The sequence below is a fragment of the Nuphar pumila genome, chromosome 11 (genome assembly GCF_984573655.1).
Source record: "Nuphar pumila chromosome 11, dmNupPumi1.hap1.1, whole genome shotgun sequence".
NCBI lineage: Eukaryota > Viridiplantae > Streptophyta > Magnoliopsida > Nymphaeales > Nymphaeaceae > Nuphar > Nuphar pumila.
In genome coordinates this window covers 39,675,029-39,701,331 of record NC_143259.1, presented here as the reverse complement: position 1 = coordinate 39,701,331, position 26,303 = coordinate 39,675,029, and the positions used below count along the sequence as shown (strand labels likewise).

Genomic DNA, 26,303 nt, shown 5'->3' with positions numbered 1-26,303 from the left:
GAACCAAGGTTCTGCACAGACTTAGTCCACTCAACAACACAATCGACCCTACTCCCTTGGGTTTAATAAACCACCAAATCCCTTCTTCTGTTTCCATCCAAAGAAAAAAGAGCACAAAATCGAACTGGGGTTCGATTGCTCATTCATTTCCACGAGAGGGGACCCGTACCTCTTACGGTGGTTTTCCGGTGGCCGAAGACGAACGTCGCAGAGGGGTGCAGACTGGTGACGCTCCTCCCAACTGCCGTGAAAGGAGATGCTCGAGGGGCCTTTGACACCTGCGGATGGCCGGATATTCGCCGGTGGTGGGGCTCCTTCCTCTGACGTGCACACACCGAGAGAAAGAGAGAGAGAGAGAGATGAACGAATTGGGAGAAGAGACCCATTTGGGACCTCCTTTTGAAGAGGAAGGCCCGGCAAAATCGGAGCCCCCTTCCCTCCAGCGGCTGCGCTTCCAGCCTCCTCCCTTTCCTTCCTGCGATTTCGGTTAGGGTTCTCTCTCAGAACCCTAACCCCCTTCTTTTTTTTTTGTTTCAGATTTATCGAGCAACCCTTATCGGGTTGCCCCTTACTCTTATAAGCCCTGTTACACAGGGCTCGGCTCGGGTCCGGACCCGAGACCCGTAAGCCGACCCCAATGATATGGATCCACAAGTTGGATCCGAATGGATCCAACTGTGGATCCCCAGATTAACCTTATAATAAATTTTTTTATTTTTTTATTTTTATTTCCTTTTGGTTGATACTATTTATACCTGATTGCCCCTTTATGGGTCCTAGATCCGAAATGTGGAGGCCCAATTTGCATTTTTTTTGAAATATTTTGTAAGATAAACAAAAATTTAGTAGCAACATTTTTCAGTTTTTACATCATTTCCCCCTAAAAAGAATTTCATCCTCGAAATTAGAACGTACCAAATAAATGAGGGTACTGCTGACGCATAGCTGCCTCAGGTTCCCAAGTGCACTCATCCAGCCCGTGATGCTGCCAATGCACTTTCACGAACGAAATCGTCCTATTTCGCAGTGTCTTTTCTTGACGGTCCACAATCTCTACTTGTAACGCCCCGAAATTTAAACCCAGATTTTTGAGGGTTTTTTTTTTTTTGAAGCGGAAACAACAAATGATCCCAGGGTTAAGCATTTCAGAACGATACAGAAAGGTAAAAGCAAACCACACCATTTATTTTTATTTCAATAATAAAAGAATCCAACATCAGAGTTTTCACATTATGAGTCTCAAACTAAAATTTCCAATTTAAAAGAAAGTAGGACCGCCAGGGAACAAATAGATCAAGTCCTGGTCAGTGCCTCATCCCGCTTCGCTCATAGAGCTACTCTTTGCCTGAAAATGATGAAAGTTATAGGAATTAGACTACCACGTCTAAGTAGGGAAAACTGTAATTATTCTTGCAAGTAGATCATGTGTCAGGTGTGTGATGTGGGTGTCGTGTTTGATTTTCAGTCTAAACATAAACACATAAGGAAGTCGTTGCAACAGCAATAACAGACATATATCTAAGTAGAAGGGTAGATTACGTAACAGTTATACTGAAGCACGAAAAGCATTTTATGCAACTACAACAATTAAGCAAGGTATTAAGCAATTAAAGCATATTTTGTAAGAGAACTTACCCTAATATGAATAACATCTATATAACATCCATAATATGAATTCAATAAACTAATATATGCACAGTTTAGGATGTCGTTTCATCATAAGCACCGAATATAAAGCATGCTGAAAAATATGCAACTGTCTCTTTAATGACTCCATCACAGTGATACCTAACTGTTCTAATTGATGTTTATCTTTTCTTATCCCGCGGGTACACACGGGCCAAGGCAACCATCTCAGAAGAAAACGTTCGGGGGTATATTATTCAAGGGTATTTTATTAGCCCGAACATTCTAACTGAGACTGAAATCCCAAGGGAGCGGTCAGTGATCGAGAGAAACTCCCAAAGGCCAAAACCAAAACAAGATGCATCCCTAACTTCTGCAGAAGAACAAAGAACTACCACCTGGGACAAAATTGGTAGTCTGGGTCCCCCAACTCCGAGGACTAGGGACCAACGAGTCACTTTAGCTCGAAACTAAAAATTATGTCCCCGGAGTTTTGTACCACTTACCCTCTCCAAGGTAAGCCCGAATCTAAGTGAGTAAATCTTTTCATTTAGTTAACCTTTTAGGGTGTAGGGCATTTTTCCCCAAACCCCGCTACTACCACAGTAGTAGATTCTGAACCTTAGTCATTTTACCCAAGTGTATGAATCAACCCCATCATTTTCGATATTGTTTTCATAAACTCACTCAGAGTGCTCTGGTGCCTTTAAACCATTCAAGCACAAAAGTTAATATTTAATTTTCTTACCAATATATTTGAATCAAACCACGTACCTACATTAGGTACCTAACCCGTATCGCCCATTGAGCAAGGTTTCCCAAACAACCCCCCTAGTAGAAAGGGATAACCATGACTTAATCATTTACCCATTTAGGTTACCACTAGATTATTTCCTTTCTGTTCACAATGCTCCAAGGAAAAGAAATTCACATACTCTGAGTACGGGCAATATACAATGTCAATACATAACATTTCTTTGATATGTCTCACTCATTTTCTATATGAAGAGATCAAGGAATTATCTTAAGAATTTAAAACTATCATTGGTGTACAGCTGCTACTCTAAGGTAGAAGTTGGAATGTAAGAGAACTTGCAGTTTTATGTGGAATCTAGGCCAAAAATAACAAAGACTGTAAAACCCATTCAGCCTAATTCAGTAATACAAACACAAGAAAGTTCGTGCACAAGAGAAGTGACAACTAGGTATTAATCAGCTAGCATACTGAAATTCTAAAATCCAACATGAACCACTCAGCCATTCTACTGTATCCCACAAGTTAACTAAGTGATGCACAGCACGCTGGGTTACACAGAAATATAAAAGACAGAACCAGAATTCATTCAGCCGCATGAACTAAACACATTTTTTTTTCCAGTCCAGCCATCATACAGCATATACATCAAACAATGGTTTCAGCCATTCTACTGCATTTTACAGGATTATTAAGTATTAAACCGCATGTCGTATTATGCAGAACCAACAAAAAGAAACAGCTACTAGACCTATACCAGACTCAAACATGAAATACATTGGTGATAACGGATCAAGCATCGGCTCTTTTGCATGAAATTACCAGAAGTATCAATTCTGTTACAGGGAATTTTCTAAAAACATAAAACACCAAATTTCATATTCAACACAAGGGATTTGCACAGCATAAATTCTAAAATTCAAGAGAATATAGTCCCAGCCAAGTCATGCAGTCCCAAAGGTTATATACGACGCTAAATCATAAATTTACAGGAATGTATATATATTTATATACATATATCAGAAATTTCAGAGGAATGTGTATATAACTGAAAGCACAAATTTCAATAAGGTAGATCAACTAAATCATTAAATTCCAAGAGACATACACAGGTAATAACCCATAAAAGAAAAAATTTAGGACAGGATCAGATCATGACTTCCCCCAAACTGCATAAAAAGTCTCTCTTTTTACGAAACTGTGGCACACGGACAGTCCCCTCTTTCTCTTCTTTTTTTTTCCATAATAATCTGAAACCCCCAAATCGCAGATTTGGGGTTTTCGGTTTGGGGTCGACAGACGACCCCAAATTGGGAATCCCCTTGAACCGCAAGGAACATATACAACTATTTAGGGATTCGAGAATCCCCTGACAGGACTCAGCCAAAATTTTATCCCATTCGAAGTCCCTCACATTTTATTATACGCACCCCCCCCCTTAAACCAATTGATTTGGGTTTTAGACAACCCGCACCCGACCAAAACCCATGATTAACCTGAAAAACAATCACAGAAACCCTACCATTATCCGGCGAGGGTGTTGCGGCATCCACTAGAGGGGTCGGTCGGCCTGGACAGCACCACCACCGGCGAGGTCGGCTCTTCACTGCAAGGTCTCGAGCTGCGGCCTGGGATCGGAGGGAGCTCTGAGGTTTAGAGAGGTAAAGGAGAGATAGAAAGAGAGAATAACAGAATGGAATAGTGAGAGAGAGGTTCGAGGGTCCTCTTTTGTAGGAGGGTGGCCACCCGAAAAGGAAGGAAGCTCCTCCTCCTCCCGGCGGCTGCGATCTCCCCCAACTCCCATACTCTTTGCGTGTTAGGGTTCAGCTGAACCCTAACACCCGATATATCGAGGGAGAAGGCTTCCCCCCCCCCTTGCATTTTTATCAGGCAACCCCTATCGGGTTGCCCCTTTATTTTTATTTCTTTAACCTCTACTTGTTTCCTTTTGCAGGGTGTGGGCCGGGTCCGGGTCCGAACCGCGACCCACGACGCTGAACCCGGTAGCGATTTGGATCCGGGGAATAATAAAAAAAATGTGGATCTGAGTCATGTGAATAATAGTGGATCCATGAGTTGGATCCACTTGGGTCCAACGATGGATTCGACAAGTTTATTTGCTATTACACCCATATTTTTTTTTCTTTTTGGATCCGGGTAACGGATCCTAGGCCCAAATCATGCTTATTATAAAATATGTATATACACAAATTTTCTAGGTAATTGTATAAAATTTGCGATTATTACACTACTGGCCTCTCCTCCGTAGTCAAGTCAGGCTGCACCTCGATCACCTCATAGTGAATCACATGTGAGGGGTCAGGTACATATTTTCTCAACATCGAGACATGAAACACATCGTGAATTTGCGAAAATTTAGGAGGGAGTGCTACTCGATATGCGGTCTCCCCAACGCGCCCGAGAACCTCGAAAGGTCCAACATATCGAGGACTCAGCTTCCCCTTCCTTCCAAACCTGAAGACACTCTTCGTAGGTGAAATTCGAACAAACACATGATCGCCTACCTCAAACTTGAGCTCCCTGCATCGCTGATCAGCATAGCTTTTCTGCCTGCTCTGCGCTGCAATCAATCGCTGTCGGATTAAACGTATCTGGTCTGCATAATGCTGGATGATTTCGGAAGACTCCAATCTTCTCACCCCAACCTCGTCCCAGCACACTGGTGATCTACATGGTTGGTCGTACAAAGCTTCATACGGGGCCATGCCAATACTCACATGAAAACTATTATTATACGAAAATTCTGCCAGCTTCACATGTTTGTCCCAATCGCCAGCCCAATCTATCGCACATGCTCTTAGCATATCCTCGAGTGTCTGGATCGTACGTTTCGACTGTCCATCCGTCTGTGGGTGGAACGCAGTACTAAACTTCAACGTTGTGCCTAAAGCCTTCTGAAGCTGGCGCCAGAATCGAGATGTGAAACGCGGATCTCGATCTGACACTATCGAACGCGGCACCCATGAAATCTAACTATCTCATCGACGTAAAGGTCGGCCAAACTCTCCAAACTCTGGCTGATTCTAATCGGAAGAAAATGAGCACTTTTTGTCAACCGATCTACTATTACCCAAATGGCATCTCGTTGTCGACGGGTCTTAGGTAACCCTACTATGAAGTCCATTGAGATGTCATCCCACTTCCACTCTGGAATCTCAAGTGGCTGCAGAAGTCCACCAGGTCTCTGGTGTTCAATCTTCACCTGCTGACAGGTAAGACACCGAGACACAAACTCTGCAATGTCCTGTTTCATCCCATTCCACCAGTAAGTCCTCTGAAGATCTTTGAACATTTTAGTGGAACCAGGGTGAACGGAATATCTCGACCTGTGAGCTTCACTCATCAGCTCCTCCCGTAATGCTTTTGGAACCCACCATTTGTCTCCAAACATGATGGTTCTGTCCTCCTCTCGACGAAACTGCGCTTCTGACCTTTGGGCACTCTCACATAGCTTCTCAAAATCCGGATCGGCTGACTGGAGCTCCTCGATCTGATCTATGATCTCTGGTCTTGCCTGCATCCCTGCACAAATGATGCGTCCAGAATCACCCGCAAATGGCTGCCATCTGACCAGCTCCTCGATCAAATTCCAACTGCGTTCGATCAGGCTGACAGCTGTGACCGTCATCTTTCTGCTAAGTGCGTCTGCCACCACATTCGCCTTACCCGGATGGTAAGCGATGGAGAAGTTATAGTCCTTTAAGAACTCTAACCACCTACGTTGCCTCAGATTCAAATCCCGCTGAGTAAAAATATACTTGAGGCTCTTGTGATCGGACATAACCTCAAATTGTTCTCCATAAAGGTAGTGGCGCCAAATCTTCAATGCGAAGACTATTGCCGCCAACTCCAGATCATGCGTGGGATAATTCTTCTCGTGTACCTTCAATTGTCTAGAAGCATACGCTATGACCTTGCTGTGCTGCATGAGGACACAGCCCAGTCCGGTCCCGGAAGCATCACTGTACACGACGAAACCACCTGCCCCAGAGGGCAATGTCAAAACGGGAGCAGTGGTCAACCTATTCTTCAACTCTTGAAAACTGTCCTCACATCGAGGTGACCACACGAACTTTACTCCTTTCTGCAACAGTCGAGTCATAGGGGCAGCTATACGCGAGAAGTCTTGAATAAATCGACGGTAGTAGCCCGCCAATCCCAAGAAACTTCTGATATCAGTCACCGTCTTTGGTTGCTCCCATGACAAAACAGCCTCTACCTTGGTTGGGTTAACCTCAACTCCTCTCTCGGATATTACGTGACCGAGAAACATCACTCTATCAATCCAAAACTCGCACTTTGAGAACTTAGCATAAAGTTGATGTTCTCTCAGTGTTTGTAATACGATTTGTAGATGTCCTCGGTGTTCTTCCACACTCTCTGAGTAAATCAGAATGTCATCTATGAACACGATGACAAACGAGTCCAACCACAAACTAAAAACCTGATTCATCAGGTCCATAAACGCTGCAGGGGCATTTGTAAGTCCAAAGGACATCACCAGAAATTCGTAATGCCCATATCTGGACCTAAATGCCGTTTTTGGAATGTCCTTCGTCTTGATTCTCAACTGATGATACCCAGAACGAAGGTCGATCTTCGAGAACACTCTTGCCTTCCTCAGCTGATCAAACAGATCATCAATCCTCGGCAATGGGTACTTGTTCTTCACAGTCACTTGGTTTAGCATACGGTAATCGATACAAAGTCGCATTGAGCCGTCCTTTTTCTTAACAAAGAAGACTGGTGCACCCCAAGGGGACACGCTTGGTCTAATAAATCCTTTGTCAAGAAGCTCCTGCAGCTGGTTCTTCAATTCTACTAACTCCGCAGGTGCCATGCGATACGGAGCTCGAGAAACTGGTGTCGTACCGGACACTAGCTCGATTGAGAACTCGATTTCCCGGTGCGGCGGTAAGCCCGGCAAATCCTCTGGAAGGACATCCGGAAACTCACGGACAACATCTAACTGCTCCAAGGGTGTCGCCTGACTATCTTGAGCAGACACACTGGCCAAAAACATCATGCAACCCTGTTTGTGGTACTTGAGGACCTTCAAAGCTGAGACGACTCTCACCCCGTCGGTCGGTCTCGTTGAACGACGCAATAACGTAGACAAATTGGGACGCTCCAAGATAACCTTCTTACCCCGACACTGGAGGGTCGCATTATGCTTGGACAACCAGTCCATGCCCAAAATGACATCATAAAATGTCATATCTAAAATGACCAAATCGGCAGACAAATCATAGCCTTCTATCACCACACAAACTGCTGGGAAATATTTCCCGCAAGAGGAGGATGCACCCATAGGTGACATCACATCCAGAGCCCTTTCGAGGCTAGAAGGTACCAAATCAAGCAACTTTGCAAACGAAGAAGAAATAAAGTTGTGTGTTGCACCAGAATCAAACATCACACGTGCAAAGTGTTCAGCAACTAAGAATATACCTTCGATCAGATTAGACTGATGGCCCTGAGTAGCTGTTGTAGTCGCGTAGACTCGCCCATTGGTCATGCGCTGACCTTGTTGTTGTTGAGGCCTCTGTTGTTGCTGCTGTGGTGGTTGCTGTCTTCCCGGAACCGCAGGCTTGTTCGGACAGAAAGGAGCGATATGCCCAGGTTGTTGACACTGGAAACAGACCCCCTTAAACATAGGGCAAAAACCAGGTTGATGGTTCTTGCCGCACTTGCGACACACTGGCAGGGCCCTTCCCTGTTGCCTCTGCTGCTGGAATCGATTGTGTTGTCGCCCATCATGGGTCTGTTGTTTCTTGCCACCTTGAACCCTTCTGCCTGTTGGTGGATCCTTCCTCGTCGTGCCCGAAAAACCATCCCCATTACCACCCCCTTTCTTAATTGTAGCCCTGAACTTCTCCCAATCTTTAGTCAGAACGGTAGCCGACTCAATCGCATCGGCCAAAGTAGTAGGTCGACTCGTCAAGACGCGGATCCGCAACCCATCCTTCAATCCGTGCACATACTTCCCCGCCCTTGCCTTCTCACTCTTGAAGAAGTTCGGACAGTACCTCTCGAGGTTCCGGAACCTTGTAGTGTAGTCCACTAGACTCATGGTCCCCTGAGTCAAATCGAGGAATTCTCGTTGCATTTGTTCCTCGGCATAGGAGGGAAAGTATGCATCCAGAAACTCTTCTCTGAATGTCTCCCAGTGAATCTCGTCCCAGTCAGCGAACTTCACCCTTCGCAGGGTGTCCCACAACTTCTTGGCATCGCCCTTCAAACGGTACGTGCCAAAAGATGTCTTTCTGTCCTCAGGGACAGATAGGACGTCGAACGCCCGTTCCATCTCCTCAACCCAGTTCTCCGCTGCCTCTAGGTCTGCCTTTGCTGAAAAAGTTGGCGGATCCAACTTCAGGAACCTTTCGAAGAAAGCGCCGCCCGCATTTGGAACAACATTGACAGGTGGGTCGCGAGCTGCTGCTTGTGCGGCTGCCTGCGCAGCTGCCTGGGCAGCCTGTGCCGCTTGCGCAGTCTGTGCCGCTTGCGCAGCCTGTGCCGCTTGTATAGCTAGAGCTGCTTGCACAGCCTGTGCTGTCTGTGCCGCCTGAGCCGTCATGGTCTCGGTCAGGGTGTGGATGGCTTCCATCATAAAATCTCTCTGCTCCTGCCAGTTTGCGGGAGCAGCAGTAGAGGACGAAGCACCTCTGCGAGTATACGACATCTACACGCACATGAATTTCATAAAATTAGACCCTCCCTGATCTTGCCCCTCTTGGGGTTGATCCTATACAACCACATTTAAAGATCACAAACAATCACTAGTGTATTCTATAATAAGGTTTACTAGATAAAAGAACTTAAACAACCTTACCAGTGAAGACGACTGATCTGGAGTTCGAGGCACGACTTACTGGAACTTCAGGACATGGCTCACTTTCAAAAACTAAAATTTATTGCAATAATGATGATAAAAGTGTAAGATATTGTGGTGGCTCTGATACCAAACCTGTAACGACCCCAACTCATCCCCTCGAAATTGCGGAATTTTTTTTTTCTAGATGTGAAAATATTCCCAGAGACCTGGGGCCTTTACAGTTCCACTCACCGCTAGATAACCACACACCACGATAGAGCTTACACTTATCTTCCAAACCAACATCAAACCATTATTCATTTATTGAAAAACTGATAAACATGGCTAGAGACACTTGCATAATGAATTATTGAAAGTGCAACATCCATTAAATGAACCAAAAAGGAAAACAAAAGTATAGCCATGATGTCCCTCTAAGATTTATCCAACAAGTGCGTAACACCCGTGACTTGCCCAGACACCAGTCGCTTCACTGAGTTCCTGCTCCTGTGAAAAACCATAAAAAGGAGGGGTCAGAAATCCAAAGGATTCTGCGTACAGATCCTTCTAATAAAAATAAATGAGCATAAAGAACACAAGTACAATTTTATGCAATTCTCCTTGAGGAAAATCAATTATTACCTCTACTCAATCCAACTTAAGCATTCATGCAACATCTTTTAAGTATGCATAAACTTTAATCAATAACAGGTATTCACTTTGAGTAAGCAGTGTATTCTACATACATTAAAGAGTAACCATCACCCATCCAAGAACATATATTAGGGAAGAGAAACAGACCATGCCTGATCTAATGCATAGCAAAATTATGCATGATATATGTGAAATGTATGAACAGCTTATTTTCTTTCATTTAAGTTCATATTTCCATATGCATGCCCTATTAAATTCATACAATTTAAGTTCCTCTTTTTAATTTCATCGCCCGCGGATACACCAAACGGGTAAAATCCCCGAGGTCAAGTTAGGTTCTCAGGGTAGCTTAGCACAAAATTTGTATTTTATTACTGGGTTCCAACTTAGCCCTCGACCGAATCACCTTCGGAACATTAGACCTCCACATCTAATGTCGGGGACACAAGGGACACCCCAAGCCCACAAGTGTCACTTCCTTGGTACCAAAACCTCACAGCTGTGACTAACACACCACTCCCGGGTAAAGTGGCGGATTCTCCCTAAAACCGTGGCCAGGAGAAGGAACCTCAATATCGGGTTCAGGGGACCAAATTTAAGCACACGAAGTTTTTGTATCCTTACAGTCTCCCCAAGACTGGACTTCTAAGATCTCCATTCTCCAGATGGAAGATCCCAGAACATAAGTTACATTGTTCTTATTAAAGTCAATTATTTAAGTGTGTAACACCATATGCAAAGGTAAAGTGAAAACCCACATCCTCCTTTGCGGGAACCCCTACGGGACTCCAGCCCGTGAGGACAACGGGAACAGTGTAGTAGTGTGCCCTACCAACTTGAGTGGTTTAAGTGATGCTATTAACATATAAGAAAAACAACCAAGTCCACGGCTCTACAGGCCGTGATGATCCATTAGGCCATCAATGCATCACAACAAAAGCAAAAGTAGTGTTTTATTTATAAAACTAGGCCAAAGTGTCAAAAGCATGCAACCATAAACACCATTTATAAGCATGTCATTTTTTTTTCTTTTTCTTTTTTTTATTCTCACTACGTGTACTACCTCCATCACATATAGGTATCCACCAATACATATCTCCTGCGAGTATGTGCACGCGAATAGACCCCGCAATTTCGCATACTTATATTAAATGAGACATCAATAGAAGCATGACTGTACAGTTTACATGTATACTCATAACTTTGCTCATTTCCATCAAAATGTGCATCTATTAAAACTCACACTCCTCCTGTCAAACCGAACAATATATCACTGAAAGAGGGAGGCAGGAATTATATATATTATATATACTTTTTTTTTCTTTTTGTTTTAATAAACACATCCAGCCCAGCCGACCTTGTCGGCTGGGTCTGACAGCATATGCACAGGCCCGGTCTGAGCCTGTGTATGCTGTCAAGACCTAAACAGCATAGAGAAAATCCCCTTTAGGAAATTCTATATTTATTTTATTTATTATATATATATGTATTTTCTATGGCATCCGACAACCCCTATCTTATGCCTGCACACACGACACACGCAAGTGAGAAAAACTGCATTCAATGATACTCTGCTTCCTACACCCTTATGGCTACCAGGCTCTTTATCAGTCGTAGGACATTCAACAGTCGATTTGACTACATGCCACAACCCATTTTCAATGAATGACATTTCTTTAATGTCTCACAACTCTTCTACAGGGAGCAGTCAAACCCAGGTAGGTATTTTCTTATGTAGCAACTAGTTTGCCACAACTATCCCATTTTAAAAGAAAACCATAGGGTCTGATTTTATCCCAACCCTGAACACTAGACAGGTAAATCTTGCTTCCACATAATGGACCTCTCACATGCCCTTTTCCAAGTAAAACAGAAGCGTTCAGTGTTCCTACTTACAGGGATTAACATAACATGTAGTATTTTAACTAGCTTGGTGGAATGAAAATATACATGTTACATGGTCCAAATCTAGCAGATAAAAAAAATATAGATCAATTTAATCTTCCAGACCCAGCGAGCAAAATTTAGAGTGAGCAAATTTCATACCAAATCCGGTTTTCAGTTTGTACGCATAAAAATCATAAATCATTATTATCCATCTCTTCCCCGACAGCCGTTGAAAACAAAGCATAAAACTACAGCCTTCTTGAAACAACAGAATATGCAAGATCAAAACACAGATCAAGTAATCCATATTATGCATACCAGTCAGCCAACTTAGATCATTACAGTATATATATAGCTACGCAGGATGATAAAATAACACGCCCCTTTTTAGAATTGGCAGTACAGAACTACGAATCACAATCTTATACCAAATGAACTGGTCTATTAAAAGAGAGCTGAATGTAGCCGAACCAACAAGGATTTTGGCGACCTTAGATTTCAGCAATCATAAGCCGAATCATCCATCACACACTGTCCAGCACTCTCCAATGGGGTGGGCAGAGGATAAAGGAATTGGGATTCAAACATTCAATACATGTAAAAGAAAAGCTCTCTTTACGATAACCAGTAACCCCACCGAACCAAGGTTCTGCACAGACTTAGTCCACTCAACAACACAATCGACCCTACTCCCTTGGGTTTAATAAACCACCAAATCCCTTCTTCTGTTTCCATCCAAAGAAAAAAGAGCACAAAATCGAACCGGGGTTCGATTGCTCATTCATTTCCACGAGAGGGGACCCGTACCTCTTATGGTGGTTTTCCGGTGGCCGGAGACGAACGTCGCAGAGGGGTGCATACTGGTGACGCTCCTCCCAACTGCCGTGAAAGGAGATGCTCGAGGGGCCTTTGACACCTGCAGATGGCCGGATATTCGCCGGTGGTGGGGCTCCTTCCTCTGGCGTGCGCACACCGAGAGAGAGAGAGAGAGAGATGAACGAATCGGGAGAAGAGACCCATTTGGGACCTCCTTTTGAAGAGGAAGGCCCGGAAAAATCGGAGCCCCCTTCCCTCCAGCGGCTGCGCTTCCAGCCTCCTCCCTTTCCTTCCTGCGATTTCGGTTAGGGTTCTCTCTCAGAACCCTAACCCCCTTCTTTTTTTTGTTTCAGATTTATCGGGTTGCCCCTTACTCTTATAAGCCCTGTTACACAGGGCTCGGCTGGGGCCGGACCCGAGACGCGTAAGTCGACCCCAATGATATGGATCTACAAGTTGGATCCGAATGGATCCAACTGTGGATCCCCAGATTAACCTTATAATAAAAAATTTTTATTTTATTATTTTTATTTCCTTTTGGTTGATACTTTTTATACCTGATTGCCCCTTTATGGGTCCTAGATCCGAAATGTGGATCTAGGCCCAATTTGCATTTTTTTTGAAATATTTTGTAAGATAAACAAAAATTTAATAGCAACATTTTTCGGTTTTTACACTATTAAATATCTTGATGTAATTGTATGAATGAATTGCTCGGGATCAACCCCAAGAGGGTAGGATCGATCGAGGTTTAATTTTTGTGAAAAATTTGTACGTTGTTGATGTATGGACGCAGGGGTGCTTCATCTTCTTCTGGTGCTCCCGCCAACTGACATGAGCATATGGACTTCATAATGAATACCCTCCACACCCTAACAGAGACAATGACGGCGCAGGCAGCACAGACGGCTCAACCAGCACAGGTGGCACAGGCAGCTACCTGCATCCATCCTCACGAAGTTGTCCCGAACCCTGGTGGGGCTTCTTACAAGTGATTCCTGAAGTTGAATCCGCCAACTTTTTCAAGAAAGGCCAACCCAGAGGCAGCCGAGAGCTGGGTCGAGAAGACTGAGCGGGCGTTTGACGTCCTACCTATCCCCGAGGATAGGAAGACCGCATTTGGCACGTACCATCTGAAGAGTGATGCCAAGAAGTGGTTGGACACCCTGCGAAGGATGAAGTTCGCTGACATGGATGTGATTCCCTGTAAGGTGTTTAGAGAGGAGTTTTTGGACGCATATTTTCCCTCTTACGTCGTGGAGCAAATGCAGCAGAGGTTCCTCGACTTGACTCAGGGGAACATGAGTGTGGTGGACTACACAACTAGATTCCAGAGTCTCGAAAGGTACTGCCCGAACCTCTTCAAGAATTAGAAGGTGAGGGCGATGAAGTATGTACGTGGGTTGAAGGATGGATCGGGTGTTGGGAGGCCGACCCACTATACTGGCAGAGGCGATTGAGACTGCAGCGATCTTGAACAAGGAATGGGAAAGGTTCAGGGGCGACTTGCAGAAGAAGGTCAACAATAGAGCTAGTTCGGCTGGTGGTAAGAGGAAGAACCCACCTGCAGGAGGGAAGGAACAGGGAGGCAAGAGACAGCGGACCCAGGGGGGACGTCAGCAGGGCGCGCAGCAGGGACAACCTCAGCAGGGGAAGGCCCAATCAGTGTGTTGCAGGTGCAACAAGAGCCATCCTCCGGGCTTTTGCCCGATGTTCAAGGGGGTTTGTTTCCAGTGTCAGCAACCTGGACACATTGCTCCCTATTGTCCGAACAAGTCAGCGGCTCAGGGAGGACAGCAGCAACAGCAACAGCCACAACAACAACAGTAGAGGCATCAGAAGCAGCGAAGTCAGCGAATGACCAATAGAAAAGTCTATGCCGTTACAGCTACCACCCAGAGAGATCAGACTGATCTGATCGAAGGTATCTTCTTAGCCGTCGATCATTATACACATGAAATGTTTGATTCTGGCGCTACCCACAATTGTTTGACGCGTTCTAATTTCGAGAAGGAAATTCTTTTAAGGGGGTAGGGATGTAATATCGCATATTTTCACACTTAATTAAATTTGATTTTTGTTAAAAATTTGGTTGTCTGGTAGGAAAATCGTTTAAAGCTCGATTCTTATATTGTTGTCTTTGAGTCTGGGCTTGACCCAGGTCTCATCGACAAGATCGAGGCGATCCAATCGAAGTGTGAGAAAGAGTTTTAATTTCGACCTTTAAATTCAAGTGAAATTCGGGTTATTCTCAGGTGAAATTCGGAATTTGATATTCGTGTAATATGTCGTTGGATGTGTCTCGAAATTCTGAGTGCAATAATATTTTACTTTCCTGATTTCGAGTTTCAATTGGCCTGAAAATCGCCTTTTCTGAAAATTGAGCAGTTTGTCGAACTGGATCCGAAGTTGGATCGGATGGGATCCAAGGCATATGATCTGAATTATTATGGATTTGGATCTTATTTAAGACCTACTTAAATCTGTATTTAATCCAGATCTTGATCCATTTTTGTTTTGGGTATAGGTTTGGATTTTTTGATCCGGATCCGGATCCAAATCCAAGCCCCTTGTTTTCCAGCTTTGAATTCAATATAAAGCTTTAATTTGGATTTTAATAAGGATAAGAAGCCTTTTGGGTTAATTTGGTTATTTTTGGAAGCCTTTAGATAATTTTTAATTAATTAATTAATTAATTAATATTAATTCTGATTTTTTTTTTAGCTGAGTAGGACTCTTTAAAGAGAGTCCTTATTCTTACTTAAGAAAGGTTATGAGAGGGTTTTAAAGGAATTAGAAGTTTTAAAAAGAAAGTCAACTTTAAAGAGTTTCAAAAAAAATTGAAAAACAAAATGGAAAGAGGGTTCTTTTTTGGGGAACTCTCTTAGAGAGGGTTGGAGAAGGGGGGGACGTCACCCCCTCTCCCACTCATAATAAAAAGAAAGAGAAAAGGGAGAAAGAAGGGAAAGAGAGGGAAGAAAGGAAGAAGAAGAAGAGTCTTCTTCTCCAGCCATTAACCCCCTTTCCACCATCGATTCTCATATTTTCTGCAATTTTTGCAAGGTACGGGTTTTATCTTTTGAAAATAAGTGAGAAATCGAATGCCGGTTCGATTTCATGTAATATCTTGGATGAAATCTATGAGAAAAACATGTATGTGCATGTTTTCCTTTGAACGCATGGAAGATGATCCCTGGATCGTCCTCCATGGCTGAATTTTTGCGTATTTTTACCTTTTTCATGAAGTAAAAATTTTGTCCATGTATAACTGAATTTTTTTTCATGAAAGGAATGGTCCTATGAGGAACCCCTATGCTAAATATCGATCTCCAATGGTGGATTTCGATATTGGCTGCGTGTATGCTTGCATATAGGCGTAGAAACAATGTTATATGCATATATTTTCAGAAAATGTATATGTAATGGCATGCTCATTGTAAACATTGGATGAATTGCAGTGTTGAATAAGTATGTGCAAATAGGTTTAAAGTTCACGTCAGATTTTTTTTTAACATGCACATATAGCTTGGTTGGTTTACAGGCATATGTAAATATGAACATATGTTAAACCTGCATATTTGAGCCCCTAATCTGTAATTATATGTATGCATGATCCTGAAAATATTTACAATGTGCTTCTTTAATGGAGGCTTGCCTAATGTATAGTTTCTTTTTAATTAGAATAGATAAGAAAATTTTTTATGCAAGTGGGCTGGCTCGGCTAGCAGGGATTGGCGGAACCCAATCCAGCCCTTGGGCCGAACTGGGTTAGGCCAGGCAGCCCATTGCCAGGCCCGGCCAGGGTCTGTCCAGGCCAGACCCAGCCGATCCTGGTCGGCTGGGCCTGTTTGGAACCCCAGCCAACTAGGTCAGCTGGGTGCAAACCTCTTGAAAAATAATATATATATATATATATATATATATATATATATATATATATATATATATATATATATATATATAGTTTTGTGTTTGTGGGGACCTGTGAAGTCTGGCCTGCCCCATTATGATTCAACCTCGCCAGGCCTGGTCTGCCAGGCCTGGCTGATTCGTTGGGCCCAGCCGAGTGGAGCTCGGCTGGGCAGCAGTGTGTAAAAGAATTAAAAAAAAGCCTGTGAAGGGGCTATCAGGCCCAGCCGACAGGGTCGGCTGGGCTGGCCCAACTAGCCTGGCCTGGCAGCCCACTGCCAGGCCCTGTCTGGGGTCTGACCAGATCAGACCCAGTTGACTAAGGTGGGCTGGGCCTATTTAAAACCCCAGTCAACTGGGTGTGAACCTCTTTATAACAACAAAAAAAAGGTATGCATGTCTACAGGTGATTAAGTCTTGTATGACAAATTTCTATTGCATGTGTTGTGTATGCATTGATGTTCATTTCAGTGAGACAGTTCATTAACATTGTGTACATTGAGGTGTGTATATGCTTATTCTAAAGTAGAACATTGTATTGGCAGGTTCATATACACTTGATGAAAAAGAAAATGCATTTACTAAGTATATGCAGAATTTAATCATAACACGCATTGCTATGGTTATGCAGAATTGAATGAGAATATGCACTAACATATATGCAAATTTATTGAGATCATGCAATTAACATGAATATGCACACTTGATGGGTATATGCATTCACATGAGCACATACACTCAAAGAAAGCAAGAATTGACGTGAATCCGTGTATGCAAATGAAAGGAGGCACTTGACATAGTTGCATATGAATTAAGTAAATACATGCGAATGAATATTTTTGTTTCATACGCATGATAAAGGTTTGCATATATGAATGTTCATTTAGAAAGCATGTGGTTTATTTCTTATATGGCATGTTGTTATGGTTTTTGCATATGGTGCATCGATGATCGAAATGAATCATCATGGGCTGGGTGGGCCACGAGCTGTGATTTGCTCCTTTATTTATTTTAAATGCATCGCAAAAATCAAATTAATAATTTGCACTGCATTGCAATGTTCTATGTGTTTCTACGGTTGGGAGTCCCGTGATGGCTCTCGCAGGAGTAGATGCGAGTTGTTGCCTTGGTTTTCATGCTGAATTGCAAATTAAAGAAATTAAATAATAATAATCTAATAAAAATAAAAGAACAGTGTAATGTACTTTCTAAGATGTCTCGTCGGAAGTACGGGACTCTTGGAGTTGTGGTTTTGGAAAAACCACGATGATACAAAAACCCCGTGTGCATTATTGTTGCTCCTGAACCCGATATTGAGGTTATTCTCCTGGCCACGGTTTTAGGGAAAGTCCGTCACTTTGCCTGAGGGTGGTGTGTAGACACAGTTGTTGTTTTGGTATACCAAGAAAAATGACACTTGTAAATGGGTGGTCCCTAGTGTCCCCGACATTAAATAGGTGGTCTAATGTTCCGAAGGCCGTTTCAGTCGAGGGTTAAGTTTGGAACCTAGTAATAAATTAAAACTTGTGTGTTAAGCTGTCCTGGGAACCTAACTTGACCTCAGAGATTTTACCCGTTTGGTGTATCCGCGGGCAACAGTAATTAAAAAAATGAACTTAAATTGTGTTCATTTAATAGGGACATGCATATGAAAAGAAAATTTTAATAAGAGGTAATAATTTACTCATACTTTACACTAAAGCCATGCATATTCCTGCTATGCATTAGATCATGCATGTTTACCTGTTCCTTTTACTGTTAAATGTTAGTGAATGCTTAATGTTGTTCTATAATGCATGTTAAATGATTGTATTGCTTAAAATGTGATCCATGTTACTTACTAAATGTTCTCTCATGCTTAATAATTGTTATCTATTGTATGAATGCTCAATTGAATTATATATTTGTCATAATTGCATTCCTCTATGTTATTGCATGAACTCCTATATGTATTCTCTATGCTTATTTAATTCATTAGAGGAATTTGTACGCAGAATTTCTTGAATTTCTGACACCCTATTTTTGTGGTTTTTCGCAACCGCAGAGGATCAGTGAAACGACTTGCTTCTAAGAGAGCTACGAGTGCTACACGTTTGCTAGACAACTTCACAGAGGGACAACGTGGCTCAGCTTTTCTTTACTTTTCCTTTATATTTAATTATTCATGCACTCTAGATTTCCTTATGCAATTGTCTCGAGACTATCATCAATTATTCAATAAAAATTTGATTTATTTGGTATGGAGGATAAATGTAAGATCCCTTGTGGTTGGTTGGGTTATCCAATGGTGAGTGGAACTGTAAAGGCCCCGGGTCTTTGGGCATATTTCCGCAATGATTCTTTAATATATATATATATTCCGCATTTGCAAGGGGTATGAGTTGGGGTCGTTATAGAGGTATTTGATACCCAAAAAGAATTGATGCAACGTTGATCACGCTAATCACGATAGAATGTGTGATCAAGTGCAACGACGTGATCTGCTAATCATGATCAAGTGGATCAATACACGCACGTCATGTTAATCTGTATGGCCTGCTGAGCACGCAAGTCAGCCTGATCAGGCTGAAACACGTGATCTGCTAATCACGCAAATATGTGTGATCTGTGGATCACAGAATGAACTAATAAACATAAACTAGCTATATGATATGCTAAAATAAATTTTACGCTATTCTAAGTGCGAAGAAGCTGCAGAAATTATACTGTGTTATATGCAATGCTAAAAGAGACTTTCGATGCATTTGAAGAAATAAAAAAAATATTCTAATCTAGATGCCTAAACGTAAAGAGAAGAGGGAGAAGATGAGTACCTGAAAGTCACTTCCGACGGAGGGGTTAGAGAAGAGTGGTCATCCTTCGAGATCGTGTGCGCACCACGATGCTCTCCGACGAATCAAGAAGAAGCCGATGACGAATGAAGGAAAGAAGAGAAGAAGAAGTGGGAGGAAGAAGGGAGAAGAAAGGGAGGAAGGACCGACTTAGAGAGAGAGAAGGGGTTGGCGTCAATCCCAAGAAGAGACGCCAGCCTCTTCTTGATTGCTATTATTTATAACTAAAACTAGGGTTAGAAAAATTTCTAAAAAGTCTACTAATTTTTAATAAATTCAAAAGAGCTACATTAAAAGAAAATTATTTTCAAAAAGGTTGTTAAAAGAAATTAAATTTCCAAACACCACTCAATTGGGTTTCACTTTTTGTAATTTTTCTCATTTTGAAAGCCAAGTAATGTCCTGCCAAAAGTCGATAAATAAGGGTTTTTAATCTATTTTTGCAATTAATCATGCACATAAAGTATATATAATATGAATACAAATTATGCATGATCACATAGCTTTTTCAGTATTTGTTCCATTTTATCTAGTTGTTCCATATTTAATCTTCTATTTTGCACTATAGCGTTGATTTTGTAAGATGGCCTGCGTGTTCAATCATTCTTAAATGAAATTTGCAAGACATGGCTAATATATGGATATAAAATGCAGATAATTATATCCTTTATAACTAGGTAATAAAACTAACCATCAAGCAAAAGAAACTATGCATTTTTTGTGATGAATCAGTGAAACATGCATTGTGTTTCATAATCATAAGATATATGACTAAATCTCAGTAACCCCTCGAGTCCTAGTAAGCTTATAGTTGCATCAATGCACTCCTCCCAGCATTGTTCCCATGATTTTGACATTCTAAATGTTGAAAAATGTTCAACTTTGGTTGAACCATTTACCACATAATAGCTACATGATCATTTAAATTATTACTCCAAAGCAATAAAGCATGAATTTCATTTTGAACTGAATTCACTCAAATTGTTTGTTGGATTCATCAAATAGATTGTTGGCCCTGGAGAATCAATAGAGGAATTTCATTATATTCCTTCTAAGATCATTTTATTTCATCAGGTACCCTATAAGGGTAGATGACATATGCATAATGGCATAGAATCTATACAGATTTCCTAGGGGTTGTTTGTTTCACCCAATTTGCACATGAAAATGGGGGCTTACGTACAAAACCCTCCATTTTCGTATGCAGGTGAAGCAAATATGCCAACTCCATTTTCATGTGTGGCCCACAGTCATTATGGGTTTCTTTTCACGTTGGCCATGCATTTACTACGTAAATCCATACACACCAGCACTCGTGTGAATAGATTTACACGTGCATTTTTTCACACATGGAATGGCCTTCCCATCATTGCCTTTTCCATGGAGTCTTTCTTTTCTCATTGGTGGAAATGAAACAAACGACCACTCGCTACAAGGAACAAAGTCAATAGCGTTGACTCTTTAACCACGACAAAAAAAGTCACCGCTATTGACTTAGAAATAAATATCATTGTTAAAGACATGTCTATAACGATGCCTTTATATATCATTGTTATAGTATGTTTATAATGGCGACATTATATGGCCGTTAAATATGTCATCGTTATAAACAAACCTATAACGAAGACTTTAGATATCACTGTTATAGGCATGTGTATAACAGCGACATTATATGGCCATTAATTTATTGTCATTAAAAAACTTTTACAACAATATTTAATGGGCATATAATATTGTCGTATTAGTATATAACGGCAAGATAAAAAGGCCGTCGCTATAGCCTTTCTCTATAACGACGACATGTCAGTCGCTTTTATAGCCTTTTTTCTCTATAAAGGCGGCATTTCTATCACCGTTATAGCCTAGTATTTTAAAAGGGCCTGACGGACCCTTTTTCTTTTTTCCTCTCTCTCAGCATGTTTTTGGTTTTTCTCCTGAATCCCGATTTCCTCCATCCTCCCAGAGATAGCAGCAACACCGCAGCACTCAACAACTCCCTCTGACAGCATAATGGTGACTGGTGTGCTCTCTCTCTCTCTCTTTGTGTGTGTAAGAATCCCAACTCATCCTCGTGAAAAGTGATTTTTTTTAAACAATTGTGGAAACCAAAACCCAAGAATCTGGAGCCTCACAAACTTAACAATTTTCAAACCACAAGTAATCTTTACATTGAAGTAACCAATAAAAAATAACTAACTTTATTAATCAATAAACCAATGTCTGATAACAAAATTAAATTAAAGTGTAAAATCACTAAGTCACATTGTCCAAAATAACAGAAGCAAGTCACGCGATCTCGTAGGCTCCCTGTGGCAGTCATCCCCATCGTTGAGTTTCAGGTCTTGAGAAAAATATTCAAAATACTGAGTAAGAATCAAAGATTCATTGTACGAATTCCTCTAAAAATCCAAATAGTAAAAAAAAAACAGAAATCAAATTCATGCAAGTATTCAAAAGAATATAAGAATAACAATCTCATTATCATTCAAGCATTTAAAAGCAATTATCATGAAATAACAATATATCACATGAAAAGGAACAAGTAAGAATGCATGAACTAATGGAGAATAGTAAATATGTATGATTCTAATACACATGCATGAATAATTTATTAAATTATCAAAGTTCTTTTTTGCATGCATGTCTCAATTAAATGCATACAAGTTTAGTTTCATTTTTCATTAAACCCCCAGATACTCAAACGGCCACCACAATTCCCGAAGTTCAAGATAGGTTCTCAGTTGTAGCTTAACATACAATTTGTATTTTATTACTGGGTTCCACACTTGTTCCTCGACCGATATCAGGAATCAACATCATTCATCGGAACATTATAAATCAACATCTAATGTCGAGACAGTAGGGAAATCAACATCCAATGATGTCACTTTCTTGGTATATCAATAATAACAGTTGTGTCTACAACACCACCACAAGGCAAAGTGGCTCAAAACTCCCTAAAACCGTGGTCGGGAGGTGAACCACCCTATCGAGTTCAAGGGCACAAACGCACACAGAGTTTTAGTATCCTCACGATTTCTCCAAAACCGCCATTCAGGATTCCCACACGGTGGAAGGGACATTCAGGAAAAAAAATATTAATTACATTGTTTATCTCTTTTATCTTTTTAACAAAAGTCAAATTCTTTACATGATAATCGTTTTGCAAAATACAACAGAGAACCAGGCCTGACATAATTTTACCAGTGCAATTAATTTAGAAAGCCAATAATATCAAGAGTGAATTTTGCAATACATAAGCACTAATCTTGGAGCAAGACATGCTCCTGGCCCACATAGCCCACAGTGGTTCATATTTGACCACTGATACATCTTAAGCAAAATTCTCAGTCAACATGCACACACACAACTATTGAAACATGTCCACAATGCACATTCTTTCACACACCATAAGAATGTACATACAATACAAATTGCATATGCATACTAACAAATGCTTACAACATGCATTATTTCATGATTCATTTTATGCATAACATCCAAACATGCACATGATCATTTTAATGCAATATCAAACTAACTTCAGAAATTTCGTGTTCATCATATGCACATCTATGCCAACATAATATTCAATTTCATGAGCACACATAACCAATAAACACTTTTGCCTTTCATATAACCAATTTGGGCATCCTCAGGATATCAACAACCACAATAATTAGCCTTGGGCATTTTATTTGTGGAAATGTATGTCCATCCAAACATGTCACACACATAAATCCCTAGAAAGAATAGCAAAATATCATAAATTTATGATCTACTTATTTAACATTTTGCTTCTTAGAGAACAAATTATCACATTCATATTATGTGTGGGATATACTAATACGGTAATACCCAACTCAAGCTTATGATGTTTGCATCCCTGCTACCTGCTAGATATGAGTCAATATGCTCACATCATTGATTTTTAATACGTGTCTTTATTCCCTAAGAAAGATGCATCCAATCTGATTGTTCTCGTTTTCATCCAGACGGGAATGGAAAGGAGAAAAACAAAAGAGAATTGGTATGAGAGGTCCATTTGTCTAATAAATTGTTGAACGACAATTCTAATCCATTATGACTAACTTTAGATGATAAATCCAAGCTGAAGACTACAACAACAACAACAACTACGCCTTCATCCCAAAACAATTGGGGTCAGCGATATGAACCAAAAAAAGAAATTCATTTTGGGTCTTCCACATGAATCCTTTTCCTCCAATCATTTCTATCCAATGCCATGTCCTCGGTGAGGTTCAAAGCATTCATATCCTTTCCTATCATCTCCATCCAAGTCTTCCTAGGCCTACCCCGACCTCTTTTAACTAATATATTTTCCCATTTCTCCAACCTTCTAACTGGAGCATCATTAGGTCTTCGCCGAATATGTCCAAACCACCGTAAACGATTCTCTCGCATCTTATTTTCAATGGGTGCAACACCTACCTTCTTACGTATCTCCTCGTTCTGAATCTTATCTTTTATTGTATTTCCACACATCCATCTAAGCATTCGCATCTCAGCTACACTCATTTTTTGAATATGATGTCTCTTGGCAGCCCAACATTCCATACCATATAGTAAAGTGGGCCTAATAGTCGTCCTATAAAACTTTCCCTTCAACTGCAATGGCATTCTACGATCGCACAACACTCCAGTTGCACTTTTCCATTTCATCCACCCAACCTTTATCCTATGATTTACATCTCCATCAATTTCTCCATACTTTTGAATGATGGATCCCAAATATTTGAAATAATCATTCACCAGTATCTCTTGCTCACCAAGCTTCACTACACTCCCATCACTACTTCGTTGCTCACTAAACCGACATTCCATATATTCAGTCTTACTCTTACTCAACTTAAAACCTCTAGCTTCCAATGTCTGTCTCCATAATTCTAACTTAGCATTAACCCGAGCTCTAGACTCATCAATCAAAACAATATCATCAGCAAACAACATACACCACGGTACATTTTCTTGAATTGATCTCGTAAGCTCATTCATCACTATCGCAAAAAGAAAAGGGCTTAAAACAGATCCTTGATGTAACCGAACCGTTATCGAAAAATTGGTTGTCACCCCTCCACAAGTGCGGACATTGGTTACTACTCCTTCATACAAATCCAAGCTGAAGACTGAAATGAATAAATATTGTAATGAAAAAAGTAGTGCAATTTACTACAAAATAAATGGTCATGAGTCATGACCATATAAAAAATAATAATTAGATGAAGTTATCCATATAAAAAAGAAAAATTAGATGTTCTCCACAGCATTCACCGTGCCTACAAAATCTTTCGGGCGTGTCGTGTCCACATATTCCATAAAGTAGTGTCCGTCCCTCAAAAATACCTAAAATCCCCTTTAAAACGCATCTTATACGCTTCCCATCCGAAGCCATGAAAACGCGAACTGGCTCATCGGCACAGCTCGAGGAGGGCATCTTCGTCAGTCATGAAAGTCAAAGCCTACTACAGTCTTGACTAGCTAACGGGGAATCAGGAACCCCTCTCCGCCGAAGGTCAGAAGATCAAGTGACGTATCACGAAATTACCTAAATATCCCTAAATAATTTCTCTATTTACACCTGAATTAACAAAACAAATAAAAAAGAACTCACTCATTGGAATGGATTATCCTTCCAAATACACCGAAACAAATCACTTCCAGAAAACCAACTTAATTACCCCTGAAACTCAGGGGCATACTGTCATCCCAAAAAAATAAGAACCGACATAGAGAGACTCACTCATCTCTAGATTCTCGGAGATTTTCATGCGCTTTTTTTCCGATAAGAATGCGAATTTTCAGGACTTTATTTCCAAAAGGAAAATCCAAAAAAAATGCAAAAAAAAATTAATTCACCTCGCAGAGTGAGCGACCCGAAGTTCCGACCGGAAACGATGCTTCCGACCGCCATTGCCGACCGGAAAAAAAGCTCTCCGGCGAAGAGGAAAAGACTCTACAACGCGATTTCGCCCTCGGAAATTCCCATTTTTTTGAAATCCTTGAATAAATATAAATGACGCTTCCTCTTCCTTCTTCTTCTTTCTTTTTTCTTTTTCCTGTTTCTGAAATTTCTTCTCTCTCCCACTTGGAGAGAGAGAGAGAGAGAGGGAGGGAGAGGGCTGCCCAGCGTTCGGTGTCCAGAAGGATAAACTAAAAGGGAAATATTTATTTTTTTCTTTCATTTTTTTTTGTTCGGATTTAGTTTTTGTTTTTGTTTTTGGTTTGGTTTTATTTGTGAACTCATTAAATTTGAACGCGAGAGTGATGGTAACAAAATATCGGTGGCGTTCAAAAATATCGCTAATTTTATTCCGATGTTTCGGAATCCAGATTAACGCGGCAAAAGACCCGATTTTTAGAAATTTAACTTTTTTTTAAAATGAAAGACATGAATTGTATAAATTAAGATTTCACATTTAGATATAGTTTGTTTATACTTATTATTTATAATTCCACAGATTTTTCCTGTCCTGAAAAATCTACATTGAAATGACAAAACTGCCTTTAAAATCAGTATCGAGAAATTGCCCTTAAAATTGCCTTTTATTGGGCTACTACCTGGGGTATACGAGCTATGCATGAATCAGCCAAGCAGGTTATATGCCCCCCCCCAAGATGCACTGTAGTAAACATTTTGTGTTCGGGTCCCAATGAGCGCCCCGTATATAAGCACGTGGGGCTCGTATCTTCGTATGTGTCGTCATCACTTAGCATGGGAGTCCGGTGCGGTTGCAAAAACTTAAGTACCCTTTCTCACCATTCCCGTCATGAAACGATTGTTCGAGAAAATAACAAAAATGTCTTCTATTTAGAAAAGTGAAATGACGGTTCGAGATCCTTTATCTAGAAAAGTTAAACACCAGTTTCAGAAAAGGACAAAAATATCCTCAATACAGAAAAAGGAGGATGTCCAAACATTCTGTTTTCGCCTTAAGCAGTAAATGTTTGCACCATCTGCCGTAACAGGAGC

General features: G+C 41.0%; 1 protein-coding gene across 2 annotated transcripts in view; it reads right to left on the bottom strand.

Moving 5' to 3' along the window:
* The window catches only part of LOC149822291 (sodium-dependent phosphate transport protein 1, chloroplastic-like), a 214,064-nt gene extending 188,591 nt beyond the window's left edge, over positions 1-25,473 (bottom strand). For both annotated transcript variants that reach the window (XR_016426025.1, XM_089980998.1), the window contains exon 1: positions 25,190-25,473. Coding sequence is in view for 1 of the 2 variants with exons in the window: in XM_089980998.1 (XP_089837124.1) it covers positions 25,190-25,244 (55 nt within the window). In the remaining variant the exon portion in view is untranslated. The remainder of the gene's footprint in view (positions 1-25,189) is intronic.
* Positions 25,474-26,303: the final 830 nt, after the last annotated feature.